Raw genomic sequence first — 21,312 nt, 5'->3', positions numbered from 1 at the left:
CGTAACATGTAAAAGCTATTCTGAGTGGCCATGTCGTGTAGGCTGTGAACCGTGCAAGATTTTCACGGTTCAGCCGCTTCATTTTCACCACCGTTATGAAGGATCAATGGAAATTAGCTATCAAGCTACAGTATTAGGTGGCACCTAACGTGGTAGCTAAAGTGATCAAGGTGGAACGCTCGAATTGTTGGGATTCCACCAAATATAGTGACATCAACTAAGTTGGTTACTATAAATAAAATTGATTATTTCTGTATCAAACTTATTACATTACATCACCAATATTAAGAGATAATATGCATTTCTAGCCTAATAATAGTCGTTTTTACCGAAGACGTTGTAAATAATTTAGGTCAATCAATTAGGTAAAATGCACCAGTTACAAAAGTTTCCATTTTAAAATATCCGAAGCGAAATGGCGGTAAAACTGACATTGTTAAAAATGAACAGAAATAAACAGCATAGGGAAAAGGGATTAAAATTAGAAGTGACCCGGATTTCGAAAGGCTGTTCCGTGTAGCTATCTAATGCAGCCTAAAATAAAGTCCATTTAGCAGCGAGCGGGCGTAGGTGAAGCTGACACCCGTCTAACGTCCGAACATTTTCAACAATGTTTTGTTTTACCAGAAATTCCACGAATACGGATTTCACTAATGCATTTTCACAGGTAAATATTGAATTGTTCCCAAACCGTGACGATGTCAGTCTGATTTATATCCGCGAGTGGATTAACCTGATGATTTAATTCGCCGAGACAAATACAAACAAATTATGACGAACATTCTAGAGTACTTGTGCTAAGACATTTATTTTATTACATGCCACCAGTATAAAAAATACAAGCAAAGGTCATCATTTTGTTGAAAAATGTTTGAATGGAGACATTTACGAAGTGTAGGCTTCATCCTTGACATTACAAGATTGAAATAAAGCCACGATTATTATACGTTACGTAATAAGAATTTGAATGTAATTTACAACCGCCAGGATAGGCTCGTTAACATAGTAAATAAAGATTTTTACAGTCAGTAGATGAACTAGCGTGGGTGACCTAACCGCTCGGTGATTCGACAACGACAACTCATAAATTTTATGGTTCGATGTCTAATTTAGCAACAAATTCACTGCAGTAAAAGCTTCTATGAATGTTTAGTATCAAATTATAGGTTTTGTCATAAATTAGAAACAAGAATTTTAGAGTAAATCGTTGAGAAACGAGAAATTGACTATGAATGTAGAAGAGGGACGTGACACGTCACTATCTAAAGGCGATTTCCACATGGAAAATGTTGGCATTCTACGTTGGTCTCAAGGGTAAAAGGACTGACGAGGCTCGAGGCAGTTGAGGCTAAAACAGTTTAATAAGAAAATTGTAATAGACCCACATAGGACTTGGGTCTTACTAATGAATGCTAATGCTACAGGAATTTGGTTTTACCAGAAATCAACAACTTTTTATCGCATCAGACAACATTCATTAGCCTCAAGCTAGAGAAATGACATTAAAGAATATTTCTTAGTATAAACATAAAAAAGTTATAGAAACCGCATCATGTACATATTTGTTCCGTGGCCAACACTATTTAGCTCTAGCCCGACATAATATCTCGTATACATGACATGCAAAATAATTGAAGCTGCCTTTACAAATACAAATTAATCAGCGCTAGTTTTTCATACAATTCGCTTGGCATATTGATGGCGCCTGTGCACACAGGTGGCGCACACATTAACACCACATTGTCGGTGTGTAGCCGCGTGGGTGACGGTGGCCGCAACTTAACAATAATGGACATACAGGGTTGTCAAACATTCAAATTCCTCAACATCCGTCTCCATAATTTTGATCAAAATATCCCCATCCGTAATATTACCTCTTCCGTAAAATAAAACCCCAAACCGCCCTGATTCCACATTCAACCGCCCTGATTAAATAATCCCGACATCAACGAGAATAGATTCAAATATAAATTCGTATTTTTGAACGTTACTTCCACCGCATAATAAACGGTATTTACGTTATTATACACGATTTATCTGGCAACCCTGACGTGTATGTAAATAGAAGTCTGACGGTGTAACGTCGCGAGTCGCGAGTGTAGGCGGGGTTGTTTGCCTCGGCTCTCCTATTGCGTGATACACTCAATAAAACTGTTGTTGGGCTCCAAATTGGTCGTTTAAACGAATACACCGCCTCCTTGTAGGTTCGACGCAAACTGTGGCCATCAGAACCGGCAATTACGCGGGATAATTTAGTTCAGCACCTTGTCATTATTAAAACTAGTGAACGCGTACACCACTCGCTGTTATTCACTCGTGATTGCCTTTTACATCGCGAAATGATTTCTTGTTCTTTGTGAACAATCGTGAATGCGATTACGTAAAGTGTATTTTTTCTTAAGCTTGCAGCTCGAGCCGAGTCATATCTTTTGTAAATTAATAATACATTGACCTGAAGTTTTTACCTCACCTTTATTGTAACCGCGACGCCAAAAGTACACGTGCGATACAGCAAATGAAACTCGAAATAACTGTCCTTAACACACCGGAGCCGGTTTCTCGATACGAATCAAAATGCAAGTTAATATTATAATTAGCAATACTGCAATGCAATTAACACGTCAGTTGCCTTTTTACCGCAAACAAGTAAGCTAAGTAATATTGTGGAAACTCGGCTTTACGTAACAGGCGTCGCGTGACTAGAGCGGTTCATTCAGCCTCGCCAGTCTCGCAACAGAACGAACATCACCTATCTATGTATTTTATACATTGTAGCTTTGAACTGACAATGTCACACCACCAATCGCAAACATATCACTATCCTTCTTAATTTCGTAAAAAAGAAAAAAACTTAGTCTGTCAAAGGCAATTTCGTTGAATTCGAATGTTTCATTCATTTCATGTCGTTCCGAAATTACCGAGACGCCGCCGAGGGAAACCCAGTTGTCACTCCACCGCCACGACGGAGTTCTATATACTATTTTAAACATTTTCAATATAAATATTTGTACTATTTTAAGAGTTGTTTAAGATCAGTTACTCATACTGGGGTTTTACGTTGTTCATCTAATAAACACAGAATGGAAGAGGCGCGGGCGAGTGCAAAAATATTCACCTACTTTGTATGTCAGTAAAGAAATATTCTTTCAGACTTAGTACTCACTTTTTATATCACTTTGCACATGCAAATGTAGTGCGGAGTGATCTGAGTTAAAGTGTTTTCCTTGCGTTAAACATAAACGCCGAAATGTAAATATTTAAGTTCGGCCCGCTACTACATTGTACAAGAAGTACTGATGCACAATATTTCGCGACTCGGGATCGTAATGCTACGCCAGCTTAAAAATAACATTTTGCTAAATAAAAACACCGATTTTTGTGGCTGTAATGGCCACTTTATTTTATGGATAAGAAGATACCTAGTTACGGTTTAAGCCGTGAAATCATTGAAAGATCTTTTGAAATTGCTCTTAAACTTGGACTAGCAACCGATCTGACTTAATTTTGGTATATTTAATTTACAATGGGCACATTGACGTCAGATGTATGTTTGGCTAAACTAATAGATGCTAATATTGTACATAATTCTCAATACGTTGCGTAAGTAAAGCAGTACTTGATAAAGATGTGAGCTATCACTTGAGTTTCGGGTTTACTTCATGTGACAGGTTGAGTAAGTAGTCAACTCGGACCACATGCCTACGGCCCATTTGGGACGAGTTGCAGAAAATAAAATAAAATAATATTTTTAGTGGTCAACTCGTCCCACGTCACTAGTAAGTACAGTCAGTAGCAAAAGGGTTAGTGTGGAAATAATAAAGTTCTATTACTTTGTTGAAAACAGAAGATTTTCTAGGAACTTAATTCTATCTTTGTTATCATTTACTTCATAAGTGACCGCCATGACCATTGTTTAAGCCACACATGTTTACTATTCTTAATAATTTTGGTTAACACATGAATTTGTGCGATTGCAAAAAATAATTTAGGTAATAAATTATTTAACCGACACTAAAAAAGGAGGTTCTTACTTCGTCAGGATTTTTTAATACGAAATAATCTATGAACAAAACGAAAGTAAAGAAAAAAATATTTTTAATCTTGTGTTGCTAACTGTACCAAACATTGATAAAGTTTAAAGATCCATACAAAAAAAAGAGTGGGACGAGTTGACCACTAAAAACTTAATTTATTTTTAATTTCCCCAACTCGTCCCACATGGGCCGTAGGTATGTAGTCCGAGTTGACTACTTACTCGACAGGTTCATTACCTGAGCCCATTTAAGTACCTATTTAGATAATAAGTACATTACAGATAAAATTTTGATTGAGATAAGGTAATTTTATTATTAAAGTTGAAATCGTGCATATCTAAAATCGTATAAGTATAGATGTACCCAATTGTAATATTCCATTCATTTTAATACCTATGTAATGAATCGTCAAATTATATATCTTGCACAATTTTAATAACTAGATAAGAACCAGTAATCTTAATTTTGCAAGACTTTGGAACACATATATATGTATATGAACATACAATTAAAATGCACTTGAATAAAACAAGGCCAAAAAAAAACTAATGCAAAGCAATTAAACAAAAGTTGCTTCCGATTAGCAAAATACTCATTAGAAAACAAAAAAAAGAACAAATATTCTTAGAGATATAGGTTTGAAAGGACTACAAGTGTAACAACACGAGGTTATTGGCTGAAAGCCGTGATCGAGGCTCAGTGAAGAATAGTCCTAGGTTAGGATTTCAGGTCTTGTAAGGCCAACTGGCACTAAATACCTTAGCAAACATCAGTTATGCACCTAACACACACTGATTCTATTGGCTCTTTATGCAATTTAAATGCTTTGGACTGTGAAAGGAATTCCAAAAATGGAAATTTTCGGATAAGATTCAATCAGATTTCGCTGCAGAAGGGATGTGACATTATGCAGAAAATCTATACACCTAGTCTATTCCGATAAATTCACTTGGTGATGTGTGTTGGCAACATAATGAACTGTTTACTCTTGAGTTCACACCACACCAAGTAATGCTTATCGTACTACATATGTATGTAATTACCGATTACATGTAACGTTTGCATGTCAAGTCGAAGAATTGGTTAGGGTTGAATACTTTTCTATTCAAGTACTGCATACAAATTAGTCTCATATTATAAATCAGTGGCATTCGGTTCATGAAAACCATACCTGCAAAAGCTTTATTTTAGAGTATTTTTTACTATACTGATTACAGGAAAAAAATCTTCAGTTAGTTCGTACCGTATTTGTTAGTTCAGACGAAAGTTTAACGATTTAATCCCAGAATTTAGGGCAGCAGACATTACGTAAGCAAAACACACGGCTGGCAGCCCTAGGTTAGATATAATGTCCGCGACAGCTGGTGAAACAGGTGCGCATCATATCATATTATGGCATTCCCACCGATTGGACACTACTTCTGTACAATTATACTAATAACTAATACTAACACGTCTGGCGTGACACAATATCATTATAATTGTGAACCAGACAGAATTAGTACATTAGTAGATACTTTGGTGTTTGTGTTACACTGAAATAGTGTGGGTACTATCGGCAGACCCTAATTTGTATCTGGTATTCTAGTGTGGTACCTATTACTGTTAAATTATAACACTATGTACCACTATGAACAGGTAATAAACTGTTTACGTACTTATTGTTATTACCTTCTTTAAGCAATTAATAATAATTCACAGTATAAACTTGATTCAGCTGTTTGTCGATCAGTTATTATTATTGTTACAAGAGGTAAAGCAGCAACCCTTTCAGTTTTATTACAGGAAAAACTAACTTTTGTTTATTTTCCGTTTTAATGTTTCCTGAAGTTTTGATAAATCTTAGTGTAAACAGATGTTTGATAAACATCCCAGTGCGCCGAATCAAGCGTAAAGTCAAAATAATCCGAGCATTTGTAAGTTGGAGCGGGGCGGCGTGCGTGACGGTGGGCGCCGGGGAGGGGTGCTGGGGTGAGGAGGTCGCTCGGAGGGGGGCGGAGGGGGCACAGCGGCCGCTGTAAGACGCGGCGTGAATGGCGGCGGCAAGGTCAGGGGCGTCGGAAGTGGGTTACGGGCGGCGCCCTATCGACCGCCCGCCGCCCGCCGCCCGCCCTGCCACCAGCCACCCGCCACGCCGCCTAATAACACCATACTGTTATTATGCTACTTTATAAACGATACTCGTAACTTTCCGCGTATTTATAAATCGTCGTAAAAATCTCGAGAGTTGTTTGAGAATGTGTTTCTCATTTAACGTTGGAAACTACTCTATTAGCAAACAACTTGACTAACCTATGTAACGATTTAGACGGAAATACTCCATTACAAGTAGTTATTAATTTGAAACATGCAATAAAAGAATGAAATGAAATCATAGATCAATGTCAGAGTGAGCCGAATAGACAAACAGAAGTCGTGTCCGCGCTCTAATTGCGACTGTTTAAATAAAAAAGCAAACAAGCGGTTGTCAAATATTTTAACAAATAATAATTAGTTGAGCGTTACGGCGGCCATGTTGAGCGCGTGATGTAAGCGCTTCCGCCGAGAATCGTTTGCGAATTTGGCTCGCCATTCATACGCGGTTTTTACCGTGCGGCCGGCGAACTCGCGGCCTTGCTGCCTGCGCCTACGCCGATACGATCACAACCGACAGACAGCGCGCCACAAACTTACAAAATTAGAACGTTCTTATTTATACTAGCATTTCATTATATCCCAACGATCAATGTATTTCGGACTTTAGACCAATTTAAAGGTCGCGGACGTACAAGATATACTTTGATTAATGACGGTTCACTCGCCCGTTTAAACAACGTGTGAAAAACAAATCTTGTGATTTTAAATCTGTTTTAATGACTTGTATCATTTCAACAACGTGACCTTAAATATTGTGTATAGCATCGGACAACATCGTGATAAACTGTTGTAATTAGGTGCCTGTTACTGGGTTTGTAACCAATCTAGTTTTGATTTGTACAATTCAGTTTCAGTAAAAAATAAAAATAGTTGAGTATTGTCGGGTAGCAAGTTAGGTTGTGGCGTTGCGCGTCGTGCCGACAGAGCTAGCTAATTGACTTGAATTTTTAAAGCCTTAGTCACGACACTCCATCTCACATTGTTTTTGTGAGTCACACTCGCAAACAATGTATGCGATCTTCCTCTATCGCGAAATTTAACTTTGCACGAACATTTCTGAGCAACTTCACGCTTTTAACAATTACGCAACAAAATTAACAATGTTTATAATTTTGCACACATTATATACGTCGTGTTGTTGACTGAATCAGCCGGGAATGCGATATGAAGCCAAGACTTAATCTATTCATTATTTTTTCCATGAAACCAGATAAGGAAAAATATAGTAGCCGATATGATCTATCTCTACTATGTTTCCTTATATTTATGTTTCGTTGAGTGAATAATAGTTTTCGCCAAGCTTAGGCGAATGACAAACTTCTCTTCAAGCTGCCTGAAACAGTTTTACACGAACAACAAGGTCACGAAAGGTTCGTGACTGAATCTAGAAAGCCTAGTCTAGATTCTTGTGTAATATTTCGATACCTATCGAGTTTCACGTCTTTTGAAGGAATTATGTAAGTTTTTTGAAATTATAATTGAAAACTACGAAATAATAGTCTTCTCTCTTCAGCCTGTTTAAAAAACATTTTTCGGTCAAAATATCTAATGCTGTCCGAGGTCTTGATTAACAAGTTCGCTCCCATTTAAACTTTTTTAAGTATACGTGAAGGCACGTACTGTGGTGTGCTCCGCTAACAAGTTTTTGTCAAGTTCAAGCATATGCACGTCATCCCCCTACAGTGAGAGGTGTGCTAACTGGAAAAGAGCTTATTGTTTGCGCAGGTGCGTCGGCGCATTCTTTGTTCTTCAAATTATCGCCTGCAGCACTAACACGTACAGGAATGCTGACGACCCTCTCAGACCACATATTCTTTCCACTATTATTGTGGATGGATATTATATTAGCAGTTTCTTTCAAACCTAGGAGTTTCCGCTTTTTAAACATCTCATCATTAGTTACACCTAATTGGCTGATCTCAATCTATACGAAGAGGAATTATTTCGAACCTGTATTTTAATTTAGTACAACTTGGCGGATTACATTAACAAAACGTATATTAAACGTTACGAAACAAATAGCAGTAGTGTAAAAATTCAAACAAAGTAGAAAAATATTTACTCGCGTACACGTGTTTCATGTTATAGTGATAAGTACCCAAACAGCCGAGAAACCGTTGTATCGGTCTGAGATAACCTTGCGCCAACGTATGGCTGCTCAAATTAGAAATAATTTATCTACACCCAGGTATTAGAGCTTCGTTTTAATTAATTCACTTTAAACAAACCTAGTTAAACTAACTATTTAAAGTGTAACTACAAAATTGTTTTACTTTCAATGCGATATAAACTCTAGTAATGTTAGGCTTCGAGGTTCTCTGCTGACGGATATGTTTAGACTACTCTTAAGATTTTATTCTGAACAAATTCTGCAAGTTATTCTCTTTGCAGCGCACTGCTGTTCACACATCATCACCTCAGCTCATAGCTACAGACTATAATCTAAATCAAAGTCTAAATGTAAATGCGGTAAAATTAATTAATGTTCCGCATAGTTTTTCATGTCTTTGAAGTTATTTAAGTACATGATCGTAATAATATCTGAGACAGCTACAACAACATACAACGTGTATGTGAAGTTAGTATGTAGCAACAATAATTAACGACGAGTTTATTCCACGCCAGTCCAGTTGGAACAGCTCGCCCGGGTAACGTATAGTGGCGACGATAAAGCAACAAAGATCGTTTTATGTGTATGGTTGACCGTACCCTAAAAATAGAACAAAAGCCGTGTTTATACGACAGACTACTCCACGTCATGTGGCGTGCACACTGAATTACTAACTTTTATGTACGTGAATAAAATCTATTTATAATGTTGACGTCGGCCGCTCCACATTCTTATCTTGTCGCGGTACTAAACACTCGATCTAACACAGATGCTGGACAACTACTCGCGGCTCGCGGAGACGACCGCCTCTCGCCGTGATCTAGTTTGCTATTAATCACTGTTTTACAATAACAACTACGATTCCTCTGATTTGTAGCAATTATATTATCACGCTTTATTACCGATGTAATGTTTATGAGTTTATAATATGACCGCTATCCATTAGTCCGCCACCGATTTCTTTGTTAACGTTTCAAACATAATTAAATTGTATGTTTATTTGTTTCCAGCCCGTCCGATGATCTCAGCGAGTCTCCCCAGCGAGGCGCTGGCCCAGCTGGGGCAGCTCGGGCAGCTGAACCTGTACCCGCCGCCGCAGGCCGGCATGACGCCTGAGTTCCTGGCGCCCCCGCCGCGCCCGTACGCGCGGTACGCGCCGCGGAGGCCGCGGGACACGATGCCCGCGCCCCCTGCACCTTCTGCATCACCATTCCCTTCCGTGCCCGGAGCATACGCGCCGTTCCTGCCACACCCGGCGTCGTACGCGTCGTACCTGTACCGGACGCGCGCGCCGCCGCAGCCGCCGCCGTCCAACTATCCAATCAGGCCGCGCCCCACCTCTGGGTTCGTGCCACCTGCACCTGCGCCCCACTCTCCACCTGTATCGGCACCAGCGCCAGTACCACCACCCAGAGAGGTAATATACTTTCTTTAAACATAATCACAATCATTCAACAAGTAATAAAAAAAGCAAAGCTTAGAAGCTGCCTGCAAAGCATGCCACCACAATAAACAGCAAGATAAATCTCAAATTACTTACCTTTTTAACTTCAATTCAAATTATTAAGCTTGTTATTGTATATACGGAAACTAATTCTATCCTTCCATGATTCCAGGAACCTCCTACGTCTCCCGAGCGAGGTGCGCCCGCGCCCTACTTCTGTCGAGGTGCGTTGATACGACTGGAGGACGGGTCGCTGCGGCGAGTGGAGGAGATGCGGACTGAAGACTTCGTGATGAGTGCAGACCGCAGCGGAGACCTCGCGCTCACGCAGTGCACGTTACTGCGGCTCGACGAGCGCGGCGACAGGCTCGCTCTCACTCTCACTTACGATAGGAATCGCTCTCAGGTCAGCAAGGTTTGTTACTAACTAAATCTGCCTTTCTATACCATTAGTGCTGCTGTTGTAAAGATACTATTTTGAAAAATTAAATCTATGATTGAGAATTTCTTATCACCAATATCATGAAGCAATAGCAATAATAAAACTAATCAAACCGTTATAAATTGCAGGTGGAGCTGGAATCCACGGTGGAGCATCCATTCTTCGTGTACGGGCGCGGCTGGGCGTCGTGCAAGCCGGAGCGCACTCTGGCGCAGTACGGGCTGCGCGTGCAGAGGCTGCAGGTGGGCGACGTGTGCGTGTCGCTGGTGCCGCGGCGCCACGCGCCCGCCCCCGCGCCCCTCACGCCGCACACGCCCCACACGCCCCATACGCCACACACGCCTCACACGCCCCACACGCCCGCCCCGCCGCCGGCGCCACCGCAGACGCATCCCGAGAACCTCAGCGTGAAGGAGGATGCGCGCAAGCGGCGTTGGTCTGCTTCAGACGTCTGCGAGGATAATCCCCCTCCTCTCAAGAAACGCTGAAACGTGGCTGACCTTCGTATTCGTATTTGGAGGAGAACTGTCTTGATCGTGTTGTGATCGTTGCAATTCGCTACTCGTTTCTGACTCAGTTTCGTTGTTCTGTGTACCGAACCTGCTGAACATGGTAGTGGAACGAATGGACAAGTGCTACGGCGGATATCTTCCCCGTGGAAGATACGTTATAGAAAGATAATGAACGGCCCCAGTGAGTTCGGTTGCATGTTGCGGCATGCACTATTGTTAAATATTAATTTGCGCGGTTTCTGCAGCGATCGGCAGTCCATAATAGTACGCTTATGAAATTCTATTGGGGAACTCTAGGTGCTTTTTACTGTCGGGTGCTTCTGTACGCGTTCGTGTACGATGTTGTAAATATGTATGTAACTTAGGTCGAAGTTAAACGTTACGCTCCATGACTAACCTAACGTGTCACAAAAGGAAGAGGGCTGGGACGCCGAGCGTCACCCACTCCTCGTTCCTCTATGGTACACGAAGATATATTACAATATACGGCATACAAAGTAAAACGCTTTAGACATACTTACACGAGAACCTTTAAACAATATTATATTTTAATTTTATATTCCACAACCATGGAGATAAAACATTTTTAAATAATGAGCACAAAAATAACAAAGTGTAAGTTTGTACCAGATCTTAAAGTAGGTTAGATATTGTGATAACCAATGAGATTTTATCGCCAGTCTGCGTGGACACGTGGCAATGCATATAGAAACAAAACAAAAGGTACAATGAATGTTAGATAGTAGGTAGTAGAGTAATGGGCTGACGTGTGCTTAAATCTCGACTGATTTCTTTCTACGAGTATTCTGAATGATTATGTTTGTAACGGACGCAGTCATCCAGAGTTCCATTCTCCTCCGATGGTTGTGACTGCAGACATATCCATGACGATGTAATTGTCGTTTCGCGCCGGAGTCGCGCCGTACGACCCGGTCGCCGAGCTGTACCGGCAAACCCTTCTGACAAATAATTTGATCTAATATAAATGTTGATAATTGATAGGTATATATTGTAAAATAAAATGAAATATGTATAATGATCATGGTATATATAGATGTCATCTCTATTGCTTTTTGACGTCCATGTGTGATACACATAACTTTTCTATGAGAAGATGTATACATAATAAACACACAGTCTGTGATATTTTGTAGTTATTGGTCAGAGTAGGTATGAAGTATTGCTTGAATAAAAGAAATATATGTTTTAGACAAATAAGTGCGTTATTGGTAAGAAAATGTATAGATGTTTGTATACTCAAAAATAAAACGCTGAAAAACTAAAACAAAACAAACTTAACATAGCGTCTGTGATGAAACGATGATACATATAATATAACGTTATGGAACATAACGACAAACGCATGGCCATATCAAAATCAAATTAATTTAATATAAATCTTAAGTGGAACTACACAAGTTTCGTATTTGCTTAAATATAAATTGAAATCCATAAATATGTTGTTTGCATAATAAGTTTGTCTTGAACAATTACGTTGTCAGATGTAACGAGTCATGGATGTTCTACCGCAGTTGGCGGGTAGAGTGCGCAGGCGCAGACTGACAGGTGACACAGGGATACGGACAGTTAGATTTGCAAAGGGTTGCTTTCATTGTACCGCAAATGCTACGTGCTTTTAATCATATTGTGTTAAACGATAACCGCGACCATAGAATACGGACACCTCATGACGACGGATGGTGTTGTACAAAAGTTAATAATTTGTTGTATAATGTATGTAATTCTAGTTTTATCGTCTTTATATTAATATTTGTAATTGTAATGAAAGATCTCATTTTATTAATCGGTATTTTCTAACAAGGCGCTTTCATTAGATCATGACTAAGCCTACCTCACAAACTATAAGACTAGTGTCTCGCGGCGGCGACGTCCGCGTGGCGTGCGCGTGCGCCGGTGACGTCACGCGCGAGCGAGTGGTCGCTATCAAGTCTAAACAAGATCTCAATTTGATGAAAATAAACTTTTGAAAAGACTGGGACGCTTTACTGAATGTTGTGGGATAGTAGTTTCTTTGAAGATATTACTTAAATTATGAGATAGGAGCATTTATTTGTGGGCGCGAGCTCGTTCCGTCGTTAAACTATGAAGCTCCGCTATCAACGCTGGACAATCATTTAGTACAAAATTTGTTACAAAAAGTATTATTTCCCAAAATCCAAATTCAGAAAGTATTAATTTAATTTCAAAAAGGTGCTATATTATTTTTGTGGACGTAATTCAGGCACAATCATGATTGATATTATAGAGAAAATTTTGTTAAGGGACACTTTGTTGTAATATTGCCAATCCATTGTATAACATTGGCACAATCGATGTTCTTCCGCGCCTCCTAGTAGATTTAGTGAGTCAATTATACGTTAAAATATCGTTATCGTGTAGGTACATATTGAGTCAGCACTTGTTACTTGATTATATGCTACATTATTAAGTGTATAATATTTACCATCTATTATGTGCATCGATGTTTGTTGTATAATGTATTAATTAGACAATATGCAAATGTTATTTGCAATGCGTTGGATTCCGTCAGAGATATTCGTTATACGTAAACCAGAGGCTGACATTTCTAAAAGGAAATATTGTTTACAACTAGTTAACGGACAGCTTTATCTATTCCAATACAATGCCTTCCAATGAGAGTTTATTTTTACAAATCGAAGTGATTTAATGACTCGCGAGTAATCGAGAATGTTATCGATTCCCATCGCTATAACATCAACATCGATTAAGTCATAGAATATGCCCAAAGACTGACATCAAGTATATTACTGTTCACTCCGTTGTAAGCGATAGTTGCTTTTGCTATGCCAATTTCTTCCGTTTACATACTTTTATAAATATCTAGATATCACCTCTGTTTCTTCCAAGACTTTACTACAAATGTTATGTGCGAGTCGCGACTCTATTGTGATTGATATTTAGATGTTACAAGTATAGTGACAATAGATAATAATGTATGAAGAGAGATTCATATTGTTACGTTGATGCTGCCAGCCGGCAAGGCCAGTAATGGTTCACATAGTCCGCGCGTTAGTCGACTGTGCCTCACTAACGAAGCATTACTTGACACAAATGATTGTGCCATCCTTAACAGATTTTCAAATATTTTAGTATTCCACTATTATTGCTTAGTTGGAGTTGTTGTCCAAACATTTCAATGATACCCATATATTGTAAAACATTAGTATCGTGGAAAGTTACACCGGGAACCTTGCGTATGCAACTTCCAGAACCAAACTTGTACCGAGTATTGTACTTTCCAAGTAAATAGCGTACTGTAGAAAACAGGAAATGTTGTGTCATTTAAATTAATAGATAAATAACTATAAAATTGTTATTATATGACAGATATCGCAAAAATATATATGTATATTTTATTGTATAGCGGAATGACTACTATTCAGATTTATTGTAAATTGAAAATGTTATAGATCGAAATATGTTAAATAAGTTAACTGTTTGTAAAAAGAAGAGAAAATATGTATAATTGAATATTTGCTATACGTTTGTTTTATTTCATTCACCTCATTACGAATACTTTCAATTAAGAAGATTACTAAATCGGGAAATACGTGCACCTGTTTCACCACCTTCATACAAATGCCCGATAAACTTATGTGGCAGACAGAGATTCTTAATTCAAAGGTATCTGATACATAGCGAGTATCCAGACATTGTGAAACAAGTCCTGTGGCAACTAACAAAGAAGCCAAACAGGCTTTAAATTGAGCTCAAACAGCACACATTTTTTATATCATATTTAAACGCAGTGCATTCACACGTTTTTCTAATCATTATAATTAACATAGTCATATAATAAAATGATTCGTTTTAAAATCAACTTGATACAAATATTATTTTTACACTAACTACCAACTACATAACTAACTACATTCAGTACACAGATAGTCATGTGTTCATAAACTTCAATAGTTATGACATGCTTTTATATTAAGGAATAAATAAAATAAAACAGAAAATATTATAAAAACACTCATTTTACGAGCAGTTGTGTAGAACTACTAATTTGAAATACGCATTGTGGGGTATTGTTTCAGTACCCTTAGTGTAAGTTTTCTTTACGTTTAAAGTAGTTTCGATTACTTTGAAAGTGCATTCAGCGTTCTGATTGGTTGATTTATTCAAACCGGCCAATCAAAGCGCCGAAAGCTTTTAAACGTAAAACAAATTCGTACTATGGGTACAGATCTAATATTCTCCTTCTTACCTCATCTCATCTTACCAAGTGAAGATATTTCATTTGAAAAATAAAAACAAAAGTACAGTGGCCTGCAGGTCAACCTACTTAACATATAATTTTTTTCATTACCTTTTCGACTTTATGTCAAAAGAATAAAGTTGAGTATTCACCACGTTGAGAATTCATTCAATGATGATATACTTATGCAAAATGACTGGAGGCGGTTAAATGCGACGAGTTGAAGATTAAAATTGAGAGATAGATTAATAAGAATTGGTAGGCCATTAGAGCTAGCCTATGCCCAAGTCCCATATACTGGGCTATTAAATGGCTAATAATAATAAAATAGGATAGTCACACAAATCTGCAGCTATTGATCTAAACACTGCACTAGGAGTTTATAAATGTGAATTCTAAACGTAACTCCTATTATTCCTTAAAGGTGTAATAGGCATTTGAAATATAAGTAAAAGTTAAGTATGCCAGTTATTGTAACTAAATATCTGAGCGACTAACTACAAGTGAATTTATCAAAGAAAAATGTGAAACACTGTCTTAAACGATTTATTGTGAACCAAGACAAAATATACCAGTGAATACTAAATAATACAACTACAAATCTACATCTACAGTTCTACACCCTTCCAACTTAAGACTAAAAATCAAATTACAAAAATATATTTATAAATTTTATTGAAAGCAATTATGAATAATCACAAATTGTAATACATACTATAGTTTATATGAGAGGAGCTACCGTCGAGATTGTTCATATGTCGGAGTTGAGATCCAGCTTGACTTTCTCACCGGGCTTGAAGGCTGGCATACCCAGGTACGGGCAGGTCGCACAACGGAACGCGTCGCCGAGGTAACACTGAAACAAAGTACATTTATTTTTAAATAATATTTCTTGTAGTAGGTGTCATCATAATTATTGCATTACTGAAATGAGCGATAGTTAACACCTAATAGGTGATAGACGAAATTAATAATTGACTTAGTAGTCAGTTTAATACCTAGTGGTTATTAAACCCTTTTATTTGTGGGGGAAAAAACCATCAAATGACTACCCCCGCCTTGAGCGAGGCGAGAGGGAAAAAATAAAAAAATAGTCAGTAATATTACTGATACTATTTTATTTTTTTATTTCTAAACCGAAAATAAAGACTTCCTATCCATTTATGTTTTGACCTAAAACTCGTACATTTCGGTAAATTAGTTAATATTATGCAACTGACAAAGACTGGTCACGCCTGAGTGGGTCGCATGTATGGTAACTAATTAGAAACATACAAATATCATTGCATATCGTAAGTAGATTACAGGTAAACGATGACTTTTATTTTTATTTGTAATTCATTTAATATGTCGTCATTATGTAAAATCATTGTACATAATGACGACATATTGATGACATACACATTTTACTAAAAGGTGTACGTCATCTAGACGGGCAGATTTTTATTCGTCTCTTTATGTCTTCACATCTAAAAGTCATCCAAGATTTTTATTTTTTTTGGGACAAGTCCGCCACAACCTCTTCAACCGCTGCAACTCCTGTAAGCCAGGTTCTACAGTAGATACAACCATGAAAACACCGGAACGCTGAAGTCCGGCGCGTCACAGGGACATGAATGACTGTCTTGGATCCCGCAACGAAATAAATCAGAAGATAATTATTAGAGGAGAAGAGAAAGAAAAAGTCATCCAAGATGACAATAGAAATGTTATAGTTATCTATACTATTATTATAAAGCTGTTTGTTTGTTTGAACGCCAATCTCCGGAACTACCGGTTCGAATTGAATAATTATTTTTGTTTTAGTAATCGAATGATGGTTCACTTGTTGACAAATGACATCACGCTACGATCAATAGATGTCAAACAGCGGGTGTAACTGCGCAGGAGTCGCTAGTTTATTATAAAATCGATTTGACGTAATAACGAGAACTGAGACGATGACCATCTATCTAAACCAAGTTATTGATTCAGAAAAGCAAATAGTATTTTCCCAACTTCCCTGTATGACTCAGAAACAGACTAGACATGCCTGCTTCTAAGCACGTAGTCATTCAAGTTTGAAAATTTCCTGTAAATGCCAGCTATGTTTACTAGATTTCGAATCTTATTGCTCTGTAATAAAGTCGAGTATTGCTTAACACGTTGGAGAAGGTTGATACGGGCATAGGTATGTCTATTTAAATAGAAACAATAGCGAATAGAGTAAAATAGCTAGATCACCGAAATAATATTATTTGAATAACCAATCGCAGGGGTCATCGTGACATCAAATCTATTATGTCTATAAGAAAGAGGATGAATACCACAGTAAACCTATGTTAGTCACGTTATAAGGGTCAACTTTCCGAATTTGAAAAACTAGATCAAGAAAGCATACATCAACCAAGTACTTAGTTACTTAGTACTTACGAATGATAATACAGTACTCTCAACGGATCTTTGCAGGTCTGAACTACGTGCAGAAGGCTGCGCAATAAGTCTTTTTTTAGAACCAAATGGTGGCATGAGGCGTGGTGCGGGGGGCGGCGATCTAGGCTAGAGATTGACCTTTTCTAAATACAATTGACCCTTTACACTTATTGCGCAGCCTTCTGCACGTAGTTCAGACCTGCCAAGATCCGTTGAGAGTACTGTACAATGCCGTACCTAATTTATATGACTCCATAGTATAAAAACAGAGTTGCTTTTTCTCTCCCTATTTCCCTTTGTATGCTAAAATCTTTAAAACTACGCAACGGATTTTGATGCGGTTTTTTTAATAGATGGAGTGATTTAAGAGGAAGTTTTATATGTATAATACATGCATAATAATATATCACTATTACACCTATGCGAAGCTGGGGCGGGTCGCTAGTTTAGGTTATAAATAGCACCTAATTATTGCTAATTAGTTTTAAACAATTACTATAGGTTAGTGCGGTCAACGGATTCGTGTTTAACGGTTCATTGAATTTTACCTGAAGGTTTTTACCGACTCAAGTAAATAGGTAAGTAGGAAACTAATCCGACAGTCATGCGATTGAGTTGACTTTCGATATTGATGCTAATTAGCCACAGGTAAATAATGACGGTTTTTTTCTAATACATTTATTTCATGAGGGTTTTATTTATATATCAGGCTCTTGCAAGTGTGATCGTTATAACATAAGCTACTGCCCTCACCACAGACAATAACGACTCTTAGTTGGGTATAAACTTACACTTAGTGCAATTCGGAAGATGAGCGATAAGGAAAAAATCTATAAGAGCATTAAAATGGTTTCAGAAAAGTCTTGATTAGGTATCCGATATGGGCTGGAGATAGCTTATATCTAAATAACACTTTTTTTCAAGGGGGAAAAACATTCAATTATTTCTCCCGCCTTGAGCCAGGCGAGACGGGCAAAATTGTTTTACGTTTGTTTTCTGCCGGAGGCCGTGGTATCACCCGGTCGAGCCGGCTCAGGATCTACATAAGCCGAAGTATGAATCTCCCAGACAGTAGCAACATTACTTAAGTTTAATGTAAATATACTCACGCTTCCACAAGAAGATTTCGGTGTATCCTTGACTTCTCCTTTCAGCTCCTCAGCCAGACCACACGAACAGTCAGCACACGCTTTCCGTTTGCCGGTCGTTGCGCAAACTGTAAACGATTGTATGTTTTATGATTAGTCACATAGAGTCTATTGTTCTGTACTCGTTATTTATTGAGGTAAATTGGGTCATAGGATGCATTTCCTTTTAATCTTATTATAAAAGATTAGATTAGATACCTATATTAATGGCTATTGATGATGTTTGTAAGTCTATTATATAACATAATCTTAAGAATCTCATAAGACATCTATCTTTATCTTTGTATCTTTTCATTACATCTCTACTCTTTCTCTTACAATTAGTATGTACATCAATACGAAGTATTCAATCAAAACAATATACAAGTAACATACTAAAAGATAAATAACACAATGTAGTCATTGACATCTAGATGCCCTTGTTTAATTAATTAGTGTATTATTGTGACATTTACGTCCATCCTATCGTATGACACGTAATAAAGAACTCTACACATATAAAAATAAAACTTGTACTACAACTAATGCCATTGACCTTGCGTGAATGGGCCGCGTCATTGGGAATAGTCGCAACGCAAAACCTCAACCGCATCATTCTAACTCAGGCGAATACGGGCTCGGAACACAAAACCTCAATTGTTGTTTTTATCGTAGATAACGAGCAATGTGGGCAACAAGAGATAAGTGTTTCCTTATCACGTAACTTATTATTTTATTATGTTCATGTGGAACGTATTTGCATGAAAACTGTATTTTGTCTAGTCATTCATTGGAACTATGAAATATGAATTGTCTATATCTATTATATCTCTAATTACATGGAATATTTTGATGTACCTAAGAATATTCTAGCTAACTTAACTTTAAAACATTCTGATGGATTGGATTGGTAATTCTTGAAAAGTTTTATTAATCAATACATCTAAACCTAACAATTGTGAGTTAAAACAGAAAAAAAAAACTGAGCACTTTCACTTGCATTCATAGAACATTAATAGCAGAGGAAATATAGAATATTAAATATACAAAAATGTGCAATGTGAGCCCAAAACCCACTGTTACCTATATACTTTTTGAAATTCTACTATCTGTATTTATATACTCTGTATATATCTCTCTGTATATATACTTTGTATATAAATACAGATAGTACTTAGTAGGGGCATCAAATTAAAAATTTACATGTAAACTTACCTCTTAATGACTGCTGGTCTGGTTTCTTCAGATCATCTTCATCTAACAGTTCACTGTCGTCAATAAGGTCATCATCATTACCACCGGTCCAGGCTTCTTCAACCGTATCGTCAATTTTCCATACAGTGGGTTTGCCATTTAGTTTTAAAGAGGCTTTGGATCCAACCTGAAAAGTGTGGCATGGAAAAGAATTAATTCAGAATACTTTAAATTTGATGTTACTACAATATTGCAATGGCTAATTGTACAGCATAAAGTTACTTTATCATAACATTTTATTGAAATTTTAATTTATATCTTCTACTAATATTACGTCTGTGCGCAATGAGCATTGTTAAGCTACTGTCATTTTAAATTGTTCTCGATTGACAAGTGAACTTCCGGTTGTGTATGTGTATATCAACTATTATCTTTATCATGATGAGTTGACATCTCTATCGCACTGATTTCTCTATCATACATTATTAAACACAAACATACCGCTTTGTGACATGTGCGAGAGGGTGAAATACACAAAATATAATAAAAACAAAAAGAACTTACCTCAAATTTAGGTTTTTCAGCTAAATATAAATTGTCCGAAGACTTTGTGACATTAACGAAACCATTTAATTTAAGGGCACTGGTCAAATCTGTTGTATCTTTGAGAATTAATTTACCACTGGGCTTGAGGAGTTTCACAATTATGGCTAAGATATTGTCAGTGTGTTTTACTGTGTGTGGGGACAGCCAGTTTGATATCACAGCCTCATATGAAGATGGGGGTCTGGAAGCTGTGAAAAAATTAAAGAGGTCAATAAGTTAAGTGCATGAAAGTAAGAAAAATTATTTTATCAATTTAGTATCATCTATAGTGCCTCTTATGATATAATGTAAAGTTCAAAATCACTCTTGTTGTTATCTTAATTAGTCAAAATCAAAATTGTCATCGTTTTACCTATGCATAATGCAAATGCAACATACAAATTGAGATTTGAAAGTATACTAAAATAAATCACTAACTTAGTACTTATGGCAAGTAAGGAAAGAAACTTAAATAAAACTATGTGTGTAATATAAGCTACTTACATTCTGTTATCATTTCAGAGTTTTCGAGGACAACTGATCCATTTCCGATTAACGATTTTATTTCTTCCACCAAATTACTGATGCTGCTTTGATTATCATTATTCCAAATAATTAGTACGTTATCACCCGATTTCACGTTTTCCATTGTTCTAATAATTTACTGTGCAAAGTTTGGTTACGAATAAAAAAATACAATCCGACCGATATAAAAAACTAATGAACTTGTAAAAAAAGTATGTCTGAAAAAATATTAACTTTTGTAACAACGTTCCAAAATACGATATTCACACTTCACAGTCTTGCAAATACTGAATTGTGTTTCGGGTGAACTCGATGAATAATCCTCGTAGCAAATAAACGCGCTCTTTATAGCCAATGTGGAAAGGTAAAATATCATCTACGAAACTCCGTCAACCTGCGTGATATGACATCATTGACAATGACAACTAGGTAGATAGCGCAGATAAAATATGCTACTACAATCCGTTTTATGCATAATAGCAAAGCGTTTGTAGAAAATAGCACGTAGTTATCATAAGTCAAATAAAAATAATATGAAAGACTAAACTTTA

General features: G+C 37.3%; 2 protein-coding genes across 3 annotated transcripts in view; one reads left to right on the top strand and one right to left on the bottom strand.

Annotated features, from left to right (window-relative positions):
• LOC118272342 (ataxin-1) overlaps positions 1-14,200 on the top strand; it is a 30,201-nt gene extending 16,001 nt beyond the window's left edge. Inside the window, exons 2-4 of one of the 2 annotated variants that reach the window (XM_035588743.2) lie at positions 9,291-9,697; positions 9,897-10,130; positions 10,295-14,200. In XM_035588743.2, the coding sequence (XP_035444636.1) occupies positions 9,299-9,697; positions 9,897-10,130; positions 10,295-10,654 (993 nt within the window). In that variant the 5' untranslated portion in view covers positions 9,291-9,298 and the 3' untranslated portion in view covers positions 10,655-14,200. Of the gene's footprint in view, positions 1-9,290; positions 9,698-9,896; positions 10,140-10,294 lie in introns of both variants that reach the window. The other variant, XM_035588742.2, reaches the window with a different exon arrangement.
• A 1,376-nt stretch (positions 14,201-15,576) lies between these two features.
• Positions 15,577-21,179, bottom strand: LOC118272782 (anamorsin homolog). Its single transcript, XM_035589459.2, has 5 exons — positions 20,741-21,179; positions 20,216-20,445; positions 19,673-19,838; positions 18,440-18,546; positions 15,577-15,774 (listed from the first exon to the last, which is right to left on the bottom strand). Exons 1-5 carry the CDS (start codon positions 20,883-20,885, stop codon positions 15,670-15,672), a joined length of 753 nt encoding a protein of 250 aa, XP_035445352.2. The 5' UTR covers positions 20,886-21,179; the 3' UTR covers positions 15,577-15,669.
• Positions 21,180-21,312: the final 133 nt, after the last annotated feature.

The sequence above is a fragment of the Spodoptera frugiperda genome, chromosome 4 (genome assembly GCF_023101765.2).
Source record: "Spodoptera frugiperda isolate SF20-4 chromosome 4, AGI-APGP_CSIRO_Sfru_2.0, whole genome shotgun sequence".
Taxonomy (NCBI): Eukaryota; Metazoa; Arthropoda; class Insecta; order Lepidoptera; family Noctuidae; genus Spodoptera; species Spodoptera frugiperda.
This window is presented reverse-complemented; position numbering and strand designations above follow the sequence as displayed.